The 14,004-nt window shown below is 26.3% G+C and overlaps 2 protein-coding genes across 2 annotated transcripts; both read right to left on the bottom strand.

The window, feature by feature from the left end:
• Window positions 1-6,575: 6,575 nt before the first annotated feature.
• On the bottom strand, window positions 6,576-7,420 carry LOC130935646 (gibberellin-regulated protein 1-like). Its single transcript, XM_057865488.1, has 3 exons — window positions 7,175-7,420; window positions 7,052-7,088; window positions 6,576-6,969 (listed from the first exon to the last, which is right to left on the bottom strand). The coding sequence occupies exons 1-3, from the start codon at window positions 7,250-7,252 to the stop codon at window positions 6,788-6,790; spliced, it is 297 nt and encodes a 98-aa protein (XP_057721471.1). The 5' UTR covers window positions 7,253-7,420; the 3' UTR covers window positions 6,576-6,787.
• A 3,563-nt stretch (window positions 7,421-10,983) lies between these two features.
• Window positions 10,984-12,075, bottom strand: LOC130932413 (uncharacterized). Its single transcript, XM_057861737.1, has 4 exons — window positions 11,853-12,075; window positions 11,402-11,742; window positions 11,119-11,324; window positions 10,984-11,032 (listed from the first exon to the last, which is right to left on the bottom strand). The coding sequence occupies exons 1-4, from the start codon at window positions 12,073-12,075 to the stop codon at window positions 10,984-10,986; spliced, it is 819 nt and encodes a 272-aa protein (XP_057717720.1).
• Between the last annotated feature and the right edge of the window lie 1,929 nt (window positions 12,076-14,004).

Consider the following 14,004-nt stretch of genomic DNA (forward strand, 5'->3'; position numbering starts at 1 on the left):
CTCAAGGTATTATTATACATGTATGAAACAAATATATGCTCTTGTATTTATAGCACAAATAAAGTCTCAAACCTTTAGAAAACGTGTTAATTAATGAAAGATGCAAATAGATATGTAAATATGCATAAAATTGCACTATGGAAATATTAAAATCATTGTGCATTGATTATTCTTTCACGCACAAGAATTCTGTTGAATGGAATTGCTTCTTGGCTATGCACTCTTTTCTTTCCTTTAGAGCATTGCATTGCAATTCCTTACGTTAATTTATTTCAGAAATGTTCAATTTTCTCAATTACGGCAAAAATAAACTCCAATTAAACTAATCCATGTTATGTTGAGTTAAGTCAGCTAAATACTCTTTTGAATATTATTAAAGTTCGTGAGGGACATTTTCAGTTTTTTCAGTAATATGTAAAAATAAATTATATAAATATAAAAATATACAATTTTTGAAAATATCTCATGCCTGGATATAATTTGTTATTTTTAGAAAAGATAGTATATATATTTCTAACAAAAAAAAAGTTATCTACACTAAAATCAGCGACCAATGTATTTATATATAAATACATATGTAATTTGATTTATTTTCAATGTATATTTAAATTTTAACGTATATTTTATATTGATAATTGATTTTGGTGTACACGTATCATATAATTGTATTTTTAATAAGTTATTGTTCCCAAAAGATGAGCTTAATTATAAATATCCTTAAAAAAACAATACCACGAGCACGAGTGACTTATATTAGCTTATTAAACAAGTATTTAATTAAGTAGAGTATCCATTGGTCTTTTGAATTACTTGTTATAAGGTGCCTGAAACTAATGAAACTTGGCGATGGAGAGGGTAAAATAATGGAAAAATTTACATTACTGTCCTTGATTTTGAAGGGAAGATACAATGCAAGTTCGGAAACAGCTGGCATATTCTGATAGCAACATGAACATACACATATCATGTTTGAATGAGGTTAAGATTGAAGTAACCATCATGGAATTCTTGTGTATGTGGGCCTATATATGAATCAATGTTATTGATGAGAACCATAACTTGCTTAGGTTATTATAGTTTTATCTCGAAGGTAGTATTTATTTTCAGATATTGAAACAGAATTTAAAATTTAAAATTTAATATTATATTTATTGGTTTAAAAATTAATATTAAAATTTTTATTTTTATTTTTAAAATTTTAATAGTTTAATATTTTTAAAAAATAAAAACACAAAAAATTAAAATTTTTTCAAACAGAAACAAAAATTTTAATAATATTTTATATTTAAAATATTTTTATTTTAAATAATTAATTTTATTTTTATTTTTATATAAATTAAATTAAAATTATTTTTATTTTATATTTTATATTAAATACAATACTAAAATTTATTTTAATCTCTATTCTCCGTTTCGATCTCTAGTCTCAATCTCTTCTCTCAACGTTGCCCTTGAGTTTTAATAAATAAATAATACCAACTTTGTCTTGTTTTCACAGTTCAAATTAAAGAAATTGTTCATGTACGTTACCTTTATGTTGAATTTTCTAGGATAATAATTATAGGAGTTCAAATAATATGATTAATATCATATTGAATTGAACTTGTTTAATTTTTTGCTTTGTTAAAAATTTAAAATGAATTTTAATTTCAAATTGAAATTCTTATCTTACAAATGCTTTAAATATTTGTATTCGACGACTTATCAAGTAGTAAATAATACACATCACTGTTGTAAAAGTAAAATTTTTATATAAAATTTACGCATTCTTCAAACAGTAATAAAGCAATCTGAATTTTGCTAACTCATCAAGACCATTGACACGCGTTAGCCATGTGAAGGAGACAACAAGGCAGAAAGTATGAGGTGTATTATTCTCTTTTGTTCTTGCTGAGTTTGGTCGATGTATAACTCGTCCGTTGATGAACATCTTTAAACTTTTTGTTGGAATGAATTATACGTTGACAAAGAAAGAACAAGGAGGTGGGTATCTGCAAAAAACGCTTCAACACTCAAGTCAGTAAATATTTAAGAAGTATAAGAATAATTATATGAATATAGAATATAAAACATAAATAGCAGTTATCATGTGTAGTGTGTAAATAATTCTATGAATATAGAATATAAGACATGATATAAAACTTATAGAACTTATCATATTGTCCCTGATATTAGATATAGAAGATTCCTTTTATAGACATAGAATTGATGAATGATATTCATGTATGTTATGACCGTTTAGTCATCAAGTTTGAAATGATGGTAATTAAATCGGTAATGAAGGTGTCGGTTACAGAATGAATGATAATTAAGGTTGAGTTATAACTTATAATGCACAATAAAGATCGAGCTATAAGCTGACTGGGTCTTAGTTTGGTAAAGCTTTTACTTTTCAAAAGTAGCTTATAAAAGTTAACTTTTAAAAGATGATTTTTTAAAAATGGTAATATTTATGTTTGGTAAATCAAATCAAAAATAGCTTTTAATAAACATAAGCAACATCAATTGTGTTTGGTAAAATAGCTTTTAAAATTTAAAAATACTATAATAGATATAAATGCAAGCATTAGACTTTTAAATTTTGAAAAGTACAAGCTAACTTTGAAAAACTCTATCTTAGGTGCTTTTAAAAGTATCCCAATCTTTTAAAAGCTGCAAGCACAAGCACATGATCTTTTTGATTTACCAAACACAAATTGAGGAGCTTGAGCTTTTAAAAAGCACAAGCACCTCATCAAAAAGCTTTACCAAACCAAGCATGATCACAGCCCCCAAGCTTTGTCTGCCGATCATATGATCCAGGCTAAGTTTAGAAAATACAATGAGTTATAACTCGGTTAAAAGATAAGCATATAATGATATGGTGAGCCTCCAAGCTTAGTCGGGTTATTATGTCGGCACTTATCCAAAAAATAATTGAGTGATAAGAGTCATTCAATCAAGATAGTTGTGTGGGGGATACTTTTTCGCTTAAGAACAATTTTAGCATTTAATTGTATGTGAACTGAAAAGTTCAGAGATAGATATCTATTGACGGAATTGATTGTATGATCCGAGTATATAATGGTTAATTGTCTTGGGAATTTTTTCGGCCCACAACAACTAATTGATAAATTTTTCGCTCAAAACAATTAGTTATTGAATATTTACAATTTATAGTGAAGGTCTGACATGAATAAGATAAATTGAGAAAATGAATAGGTCGTATAAAGTCGCAACATATATTGAATAATATATATTGTAAAAGTAATATAGTTCAAAGTAAAAAAATATACCCTAAAAATTGATAATTGTAGAGAATAAGACGACATATACGAATGTCATACATGTCAAATGTGAATATCTGAATTTTGTTTTGTAGGACATGCTTTAATTTGATAACAAAGCAACAAGATAATAGTTATTGAATTATACATTTAATATAATATTTCTAACCGTTACGGTATGACGAAGGATATTCCTCGTGCAATAATAATAAATTTTGAATGTTTGCATGTGTTTTTGCTTAACTTTTTGTATTAAACAAATAGTAATATAAAAGTTAATAGCATAACGTGAATAGTGTACAGTTATATACAATTGATATACAATTAATTTTTTATGGAATTCAATTTTAAATTTTGAACTCATCATTACTGTCATTTAATTGTATAAATAAAATCATTAAACAATATGAATATAATACATAATGAAATAAAAATGCGATTGACATGGTTGTTATATGTCATTATTGTATAGAACATATATTGAGTTTTGAATATAACTAATAAATCAGTAAATATTAGTTACACAAAATATAAATATAAAAGTATGTTAAATAAAATATATAATTTTACTTGTGTAAATAGAGAACTTTAAAAAAGAAAGTAAAATTGAAAACCGAGTTTGTTCTTGGATTGATTGAAAGTCGAGTTTGTTTTTGGATTGGTTCATTGATCGATTATGAGATGTGAAATATTATGACACGTAAAAATGAAACAATTTGAATGTATAAAGTACATACTTTATAAAAAGTTACGATAGATTAAAATTTGATAAGAGGTATTAAATAAAATCTTAAACAAGATTGTTGAGATTGGTTCAAAAATTTGAATGCAAATAAAGTTTTATGAACCTAAGGGGAGTGGGACTCATTTTACTCGCCCTACGGTGGGCGCCAATTGTTCTTGCTGAGTTTGGTCGGTGTATAGCTCGTCCGTCGATAAACGTCTTCAAGCTTCTTGGAGAGAAAGGGGGTGGGTACCTGCAAAAGACACTCCGACGCTCAACTCAGTAAGTGTTTAAGAAGTATAAGAATAATTCTATGAATATAGAATGTAAGATATGAAATAGAAGTTATCATGTGTTGTGTGTAAATAATTCTATGAATATAGAATGTAAGACATAATATAGAACTTATAGAACTTATCATGTTGCCCCTGAGATTAGATATAGAAGATTCCTTTCACAGGCATAGAATTGATGAATGATATTAATGTTATGACAGTTTGGTCATCACGTTTGAAATGATGGTCATTAAATCGGTAATGAAGGTGTCGGTTACAGAATGAATGATGATTAAGGCCGAGTTATAACTTATAATGCATAATAAAAAACCAAGTTATAAGTTGACTGATCACTCCTCATTTTGACCAGCGTAGGCCAGGACGGATCTATATATTGTGTAGTGGGACAAGCGCTCCCACTACAATTTAAATTTTTTTTGAGTAGTATATGATAATAATATTTATTTGTCTCTATTAAATTATTGAATTTAATCTCATAATAATTTTTTATTCAACTTTTGCTACTTAATAATCAGTTTAAGAATTTTATATTAAATATTTATTAGAATGATCAATTTTCAATTTAAATAAGATTTGTGTTCTTTCTTAAAAATGAACTCAAAAAATATCATTTATCTTTTTTAAATTAGTTTTAGTTTTTTCTGTAGCAACTACAATAATTAAAAAAGAATTTTAACTATAGATATCACTGAAAATTAATTTTTAATTATATGAAAAGTGAATTTCTAATAATTATTTGGTGATATATATATATATATATATATATATATATATATAAGAGACATTTCGATTGTATTATTAATTACACGAGTTCTAAGTTGTTGAGATTTTTGTTTCCTGCTATAGTGAAACTCCATGGCGGGCTATTTTTAAAATATGAAACCTAAAAAATAGAATTATAAATTATATATTATTATTTTAGTATTTTAATTTGTAAATTATATATTTTGTAGACTAATAATATTTTATAATAATAAAATATAATTATAACAATAATTATGTTATATGTAAATAAAAAATAATTATTTATATAAAATACATATTGAAATACAAATATATATTAAAAATGAATTAAATAATAAATATATTTATACACAAATATATAATAATTAATGAATAATTTTATAACAAATTTTTATACAATATAATATTTCTATTATAAAAATTATTAGAGTTTGTTTATCTTGTGTTCTAAAAGCACATATTAAGATTACAAATTAAAAATATTTTTATTAAAAATATAAAAAATTTAAATTTTTAATATATTTATTTTGTAATTATCAAATAAAAAAATTTAAAATATTTTATTAATAATAAATTTGTCATGTATCTTTAAGATATATATTAGCTAAACCTAAATTATTATTATGTTATATATTATCTCTACTATTAAAATTTTTTAAATCCGTCAGTAGTGTAGGCTATAACTCACCTATTGTTTTATATATTTAATGTTAAAGAAGTGAATTATATTTTAAACTAAAAAGAATATTATAGTAGTGGATTTTTACTTTTGGTATAGGAAGTGGACCACTTTAAACATGTTATTGTTATGTGCATAAAATTAAGGTGAGTTTTATAGTGTCTTTTATTATGGTGCTTAAATTATTTAACTTTTTTTTAAAAATAAAAAATAAAATATTTTAAATAAAAAATAAAATATTTAAAATTTATTAAATATTATCTATTTATTTTTTTTAGTAAATTAGGTATAATATGGTTTGTTGGCGTGTGTTGACAGAGACATCTGTTTTGTCACCTATACTAAGTACCTTACCTGTATTATCCGAGTAGGGGGAATATTATTTTCTATTTATTAGTTTAATTATTGCATTAGAAACATAGGGGAAAAAATTACTAAGTCATGAGATTTTAATATGTTTGTTGACCTATAAAGCCTCTTTTAAATTTTAACATCGGAAATTGAAATTGCAATTGGAAGATGTAAATTAAGAGATTAAAATTAAATTAAAATTTTGTATTGTATTTAATAGATTGAATTATATTTTAATATTATATTTAATTTAAAATAAATATAAAAATTAAATAAACTAAATAATTTTTTTAAAAAATATTATTAAAATTTTAGTCTTTAATTTTAAAAATTTTAATTTTATATATTTTTATTTTTTAAAATATTAAAAAAATTATAATTTTATATTTTAATTTTAAAAATTACAATTTTATATTTTAAGACTAAACTTGGTTCTAATTATTGTTAACCATCAAACACAATAGATCAAGTAAATGTAGATATATATCAATAATAATGTCTATAAGACAATATAATTATAAAACATGAAATAGTAAACTCTTTTATTAATAGCAAAGGTACATATATAAAGTATAAACAAAATAAAAAGAAAAAGAAACCATCAAATTTGCACAATAATGATTATTGATTCAACAAGGATTGAACAAAAAAAACTGAGTAAACAATTATTATTCTTCCATAAGTTTATTGAGAGCGTGGTGATGGAGCAATATACACATGCATGGATTTAAGGGCACTTGCGCTTGCCACCGTGGGTGGTCAAGCTAGCATAGCAAGGGCACACTTCCTGATTGCCGGCGGTGCCCGGCGGCACGCAGTTGCAGCGCTGGCAGCAAGTTCCACAGGCTCTGTGACAGAGATTTGGACGAGATGATAACCGACACCTTGCAGCACATGCTCTGCTACAGTCTGTAATTAATCCAAATCAATTACACCATATATATATTTATGTGTAAAATATTATATGTTTAGTTTTAATTTGTTTGTATACCTATCTGCTGAAGAGAACCCTGCGTTTGTTGGTATGCCTGCAGTTCCAGAATAAACAAGTGCATGAATTAGTTAAACCATAAATTAAAGAAGTAGATAGAGGAATGTTGAAACCAATTAAGACCTGGTGATCGGCATGAACAAGCTGAATGATGAGAAGAGAAGCAAGAAGGGAAGCAAGTAGAAGCTTAGAGAGAGCCATTTTTATTTGAAGAAGTATGTATGTGTTGAATGAGAAGCAGAGGATCGGAGTTGGTATTTATAGTTGATGAGGCAGGGGCTCTAGCTATGAAGTTGTTAGCATCATGATGAGTATATATTAATTAATTATTGTATGGGAATATATGTATTTGTAGATATAAACATACAACAAGTGGGGACATCAATTTTTGTGATGTGATACATACGCGCAAATAGAGACCTCAATTTTGATACAAAGTTTGGTGTCTTAGTTACCCCTCTCCACCAAATATATCATAATAATTCGAAGAAAACTTTTAAAGCAGAGGAGCATTAGAAGCATCTGGAGGCAGAGGTAATCAAAAGTGCAGCTTGCTTGGTTGGCTAAGGAGGATCCAAGTGCCTTTCATGCTCATAGATAAGCAAAGCACATAGACAAGCCTTTTTTTTCTTTTTATTAATCTCTTAAACAAGCCTCCTTCCCATCCCCACGTGTCTTATCTCTATTTGCCTAACCCAAACTCACGTATTATTAAGTTGAAAAAGTATAGAAGAATAATACTTTTTTTAAAAAAACATAAATAATAGATTTAAGAAAAAGTTAATTTTAATTTTGATATATTTTGCTCTACAATTATAATATGTTTGTATGACTCACTTTATAATTAAGAATTAATTTATTTATTAAAGTACTTTTATTTAACAATAATTAATTAATTATTTTTTAACAATTTTATTTGATTTTATATAACTTGGCATAAATTGGATATTAAAATATCACGCATTTTGTGATTAAGCTTACATGCTAGTAATCATTTTTTGTATATTTTATTTACCTATGGGGTCTGAGACGATAATTATAGTCCCTTTTTCACTTGGAGAATAATCCTTAATATATATATCGAGTAGAAAATAATGAGTCAATTGTGGATAACTTCGAGAATAGTAGTATTTGATTACTGAAACAACACACAGTTGGGCGTGAAACAAACAAACATTTATGGCAATCAAAGACTAAAGAGGTTGCTTTACGTGTATGACATTTGACCGTGTTATATGAGCAGCTATTATATATCTTGGCTTTTACTGGCGCGGGTCATGAGAGAGATTATCATGCATTATTATGCTATATATATCCCATGCCTATCTAAGCCATCGCCACCTACTACACTATTACCATATCATACATATATATCTAGGGAGGGTCATATTATTATTATTATTAGGTCTAAGGGTGAAAAAATAGCTATAGCCTTATATTCTTTTTTGTACATTTATAATAATGAAGTTAGAGTATGACTTAATTATTAAATACCGAGTTGACTATATATATATGTATACATATGTGGAACCAAATAGAAATCAAATGAAATACGACAATATCTAAAGTGTTACATTTATAGTATTATTTGATTTGAGAATCTGAGTTGCATTATTGATGAGGAGGGAAATTAAAGAGAGTGAATGCATGAATCATGAATGTGAGGTTACAGAAGCCAAATATTTAGCAAAGTGGCTTGCCGCCAAGTTTGGCTTTGGAGAGATGGTGATATATGGAATTGGATGCAATATAAGGATGTGGAATAATAGGATGAACTATGTAACAAGTATTATTAGCCTACCTTTGACAGCTGTATGCAGTTGCCACCACCCCCCAGCTGTGATATGCTAATAAAATGCTAATCACTAATAATACAAAAAAGTGAAAAACGTTCCGCCTTTCTTTTCTATCTTATATCAAACTAGCTCATAATTTTGTGGTGTTTCTTATTACCGGATAATACTGCAATAATGTAGCATTGTTAACTCTTATTCTAATAATAACTAATATGAAATGGATTGAAATTATCATATCTGCACCTCACAATATTCATCACAAATTATTTTCTATACATCTTTTATGGCTATGAAGAATAAACAAATTAAATATCCCTGTTTGGATATATAAAATTGTTCATTTATTTTTAACCAAAACTTTATGCTTTATCCTCTTAAAAATTTCCAAATATAGCTTTAGCTAGGGTTTTTGTGCTAACAACTCAACGAGCAAGTGTCAATGCATGTTAGAGTAACAAACTCTTCTTTAGTTAGTGGAATGTTTGGTATATTAGATAGATTAATTATTTCTTGGTGAGAGAATTATATCTCATAAAAGAGTTTTATATAGACATTTAACACATCACTGAAAGATATTTAATATATTCATTAATTTATTTAAATAAGTGTTATAACTTTAAATTTCAATTTATATATATAATAATCTATTATCTTTAAATTTAGAACGAATTAGTTTTTGACCTCCAAACAAATAAAAAACTAAAAAATTATATAAAACTATTTATACTTATAATGAATCAACATTAAACTCATTATTTGGCAAAAAAAAAAAAAAAAAAAAACTTAAATAAACAAATCAAGAGTGAACTAGATTACCATATGCATGTCATGTAATTATTTTTTATTTTTAAATCTGATGGTGTTAATCATGATAAAGGAAAAATAACATATTTAAAATTTTATTCATTTAAATATTAAAAAGGATAATTAAGATGATGAATTAGTTCTAATAATGATTACTCTTTTGTTAATTTATCGAAAATGCACGAGGATTATATTGCGTTTCTCAATTAGAGTATATATTTCACATTAATGAGAAAGAATGATTGCTTGTGTATATATATGTGTGTGTGTGGAAAGCCATTTGAATAAGGGAAAGGCGGCTATGGGAATTCGAAAAGCAATGAAAGCTTAGCTTGTGCATTGGAAAGGCAATTCCAGTTCACAATTCCTCATTCGAGGTGCGGGGCAATTTATAACAATCATAATTAATTTAATATTCATAACCAATCATTAGGGGAATTTGATAATCATATATAGTAGAAGTGGTGAAGTAGTCTGTTTAAGGTTACGTAGTTGGATAAGCATCAAGTTTATATATAATTAGCAAAACATCGAAGATCATATATAGCTTTGAGTAGTAAGAATAATAAAGGAAAATAACTTTACAGATGTAAATGAGATAATTAAAGAGAAAACCAGCCATATATACCAATAGGATTCCACTGGAATCCATATATAATAAGGAACCGGAATTAAAGTCATATGACCTTCTAGATTTTACCAACAACTAGTTGTAACGTGGTTAATTATCTACACGAATGAAATGAAGTTTTAAAAAGAAACAAATTATTGTGGTTAACTATTGAGTATTGACACGGATGAAGTACACACCACCTTTTTGTGAGAGAACTTGTAGTTCCTGAATCCTGCTGTTGTGTGTGCTGTGTTTGATTGCTCTCTATTATATATATGTTTAATGTTTGTTTTCGAAGAGACATAAATTTTAGAAGGACACACTACCGTGACACAAAATATGTGTATTTAATATCTTGCTATAAAGTTAGGATGCAACAATACACTGATGTAAATGTATACTACTATTGATTTTATCTTCTATTTATTTGTTGCATATATTAGCTAGGTTGGAATCAAGAAAATATATGAGGTGTCAACTAATTTGATTAACTTGCAGTTTATATATATGGATTAATTAAAAGTTTGTTGAAGGTACATATATATACGAAATTGGTGATCTATAATGGTTAAAGTCCTAGATACATATCTATATATGTGGGTGTGAGAAAGGTACATGAACCCCCTAATAAATGAAAAAAATCGATTATATGAAAGTTGTGTCTAGCTACATCCTGAATAGTGTTGATTGATGTTGAATCCATGAAAGATTTAATTAATTTACACGACTCCTGAAGGAAGGCGAAGAACAAGTTGTCCACCAAAAAGGCTGCATAGAAAATAGCTAGTAATATGAATATGGAAAAGAAGTTGTGAAAGATGAGGAATAATGAATGAATGAATGAATGAATTAACCTCTTGACATAATAGTAGCAAAAATCAGCGAGGATGAAAGTCTGAATAATTTCGGATAGGAGAACCATAGAAGGCCACAATCCATATCCTAGAGCTGTTAGAAGACGGCCTCTGGTATCTATAACCTGTAGAACCCAATGTGCACAACTCAAGAACCTTGCTATTCCAAGGGCAAATACATAGTGTGCCGTGAATGGTTCAACAATCTGAAATAAATTAAACATGATAGATGATGAGTGATATGAATATATAGAATGCAATACATGTATGTGTGAGCATGCACCTTAGTGTTCTGCATGACCCTTAACTGAGGAAGAACAGAAACAGCTTCAAGATAAACACAAAAGGCCCAAAGAATCCTATTAACAATGTGATGTGTTGTTGCTGGATGAATGAGGAAGGAAAGGGCAGCACAGGGTATTATTACATAATGAATTGCAAAGTTGTCCTTATCATCCATGTAAGTGGAATTTAGTGTGATGCGCATCATATAAATAACCCAAAGGGTTGTTCCTAATGTTGCTAAATCCAGTAATGTATGGATATCATATTCCATCACAAAACTGCAATACAGTCTAACTCCTAGAAACATTGCTGTTAGTTCCTGACATTTTAGAGAAAGTCCTGCACCCAACACGTCAAAATCCAAAATCAAATCTAAGGATATTAATCAATTCATTTGCATTCTTCAATTAAAACTAATTAACATCATCAATTCAATTTATTATACCAACCGGCACAAGAATTTTCTTTGGTCAGCTTGTAAATGAGTAAGGAGATTCCTAATGCATGAACGGCTTCGGCAGCCACAAAGAGATTGTCATGATTGTGAACCACCATGCGGAGGAACATTAAGGCCATCACACCGCAAGCCACGCCCAGAAAAGCCTTCATTTGTGGCGGTTGCCGCCGAAACCATGTGGATGCGGTGTGGATCGGTCTCTTTGTCGCCTTCATGATCTTATTCTCTTGCCTTTGATTAATTTCTTCTTCTATTCTATTCTATGTTTTCTGTAATTACTTTTCTTTCTCTATCTCAATTAAGAAGCCTTGTATGGTAATTAACACGATTTACAAAAATTAATTAAGTGGGGTTTCAAGTGCATGCATGGTGGGACACGTGCTCTTGGATTGGATTTCATTAGTTCCTTGCTCAACTAATTTTGCACCATTCTTCATGTTTTAGGTTACGTAAAATTTGCACTTGACAGGTTTCTAATTTAATAGGTTGGGTTATACAAACAGTAGGTATCTTTTAAAAGTGATCCTTTAATCAGTTTTTTATCGTAATAATTTTAAAAACATTGAAATAAATACATTTAAAAAAATTGAGTGTCTTCTTAAAATTAAATACACATTCAAAATATAAAATAAATAAAACTAAAATTTAAAATTTCTGTTTCAATTTTAGCATTTTTAATTATTAACAGATTATCATTTAAATACATATTCAAAAATTAAATTCAGTAAAATTAAAGATTTTAATTTTAAAATTCAAAAAATAAATTTTAAGGATTTTAATTATTAACCCACACATCTAAAGTCCCTAAAAGAGATTATATTTTAAATTAATATGTTAGATATACTTTTATTGAATAAGATCTAAAAAACTTAGCTTAATTATTCATTTTAATAATTTGGAAAATATTAATAAAAAATAAAAAATATTAGATGTATTTTTATCGAATAAAATATAAAAAATAGTTTTATTTTTAATGTTTAAATTTAAATTTTAGATTTATGATTTTGGATGTGTTTTAAGCATATTTTATATATAAGTCAATAATTTTAAATGTGTAATAAATAAAAAATAACCAATTTTTACAAACATACATTTTAATAATTTAAAAAAAGCATTAATATTTAAATAAGTAACAATAAAATTCAACAAATAATAAAAAATGAGAAATATTAGATGAGTTTTTATCGAATAAGATATAAAAAAATTAATTTTATATTTAACGTTTAAATTTAAATTTCTGATTTATGATTTTGGATGTGTTTTAGAAATATTTTATGTATCACTTAATAATTTTAGATGTGTTACAATTAAAGACAAAAACAAGTTTTTACAAACATACATTTTAATACTTTTAAAAGCATTAATATTCAAATAAGTAACGGAAAAATATAACTATTAAAAAAAGAGAAATATTAGATGAGTTTTTATCGAGCAATAAGATATAAAAAATTAATTTTATTTTTAATGTTTAAATTTAAATTTTAGATTTATGATTTTAAATGTGTTTCAAAAATATTTTTTGTATAACTTAATAATTTTAGATGTATTACAATTGAAAAAAATTAATTTTTACGAACATACATTTTAATAATTTTAAAAGCGTTAATATTCAAATGTATAAGTAATAAAAAAATCCAACTAATAATAAAAAAAATTGTTGGAAACTATAAACCTTTATCAAATTTTTATTTATTATCTTTTTTTTTTCCTTCGAATACCTGCAGTTACTCTTTTATTTATCTTTAATTCGGTCTAATTATTTTATGTTGGTGGTCATCTCTAATTATTCTAGAGATAAAGATTAAAAAAATAAAAAAAAGAAAGAAAATAAAAAATAAAGAAGAAAAAAATATTGATGCATAGACTGATAATTCATTTATTGTTTAATTCAAATGTTGATATAATCTTATTAAAATTTCATTCGACAATGATGATGAATGAGTTTTGAGTTAACATACAAGTCACTCAAAATAGAAACAAAATAGCACGATTCATCTAATAATAATAATAATAATAATAATAATAATAATAATAATAATAATAATAATAAATGTTAAATATGAAATAGTAAATTTATCTGTAGAGGAGTAATACTCTTCTATGAAAATTTTTGTGAAGAACGTGAGAGAGAAGAAAAAAAGAAT

The sequence above is a fragment of the Arachis stenosperma genome, chromosome 6 (assembly GCF_014773155.1).
Source record: "Arachis stenosperma cultivar V10309 chromosome 6, arast.V10309.gnm1.PFL2, whole genome shotgun sequence".
In the NCBI taxonomy this organism is placed as follows: Eukaryota; Viridiplantae; Streptophyta; class Magnoliopsida; order Fabales; family Fabaceae; genus Arachis; species Arachis stenosperma.

Coding starts and splice junctions, on each gene's coding strand:
- LOC130935646 (XM_057865488.1), bottom strand. CDS start 7,252: ATGGCTCTCTCTAAGCTTCTACTTGCTTCCCTTCTTGCTTCTCTTCTC. Junction 7,089..7,174: donor TTGTTCATGCCGATCACCAG/GTCTTAATTGGT, acceptor CTGGAACTGCAG/GCATACCAACAAACGCAGGG. Junction 6,970..7,051: donor GGGTTCTCTTCAGCAGATAG/GTATACAAACAA, acceptor GATTAATTACAG/ACTGTAGCAGAGCATGTGCT.
- LOC130932413 (XM_057861737.1), bottom strand. CDS start 12,075: ATGAAGGCGACAAAGAGACCGATCCACACCGCATCCACATGGTTTCGG. Junction 11,743..11,852: donor CAAAGAAAATTCTTGTGCCG/GTTGGTATAATA, acceptor TGTTGGGTGCAG/GACTTTCTCTAAAATGTCAG. Junction 11,325..11,401: donor GGGTCATGCAGAACACTAAG/GTGCATGCTCAC, acceptor AATTTATTTCAG/ATTGTTGAACCATTCACGGC.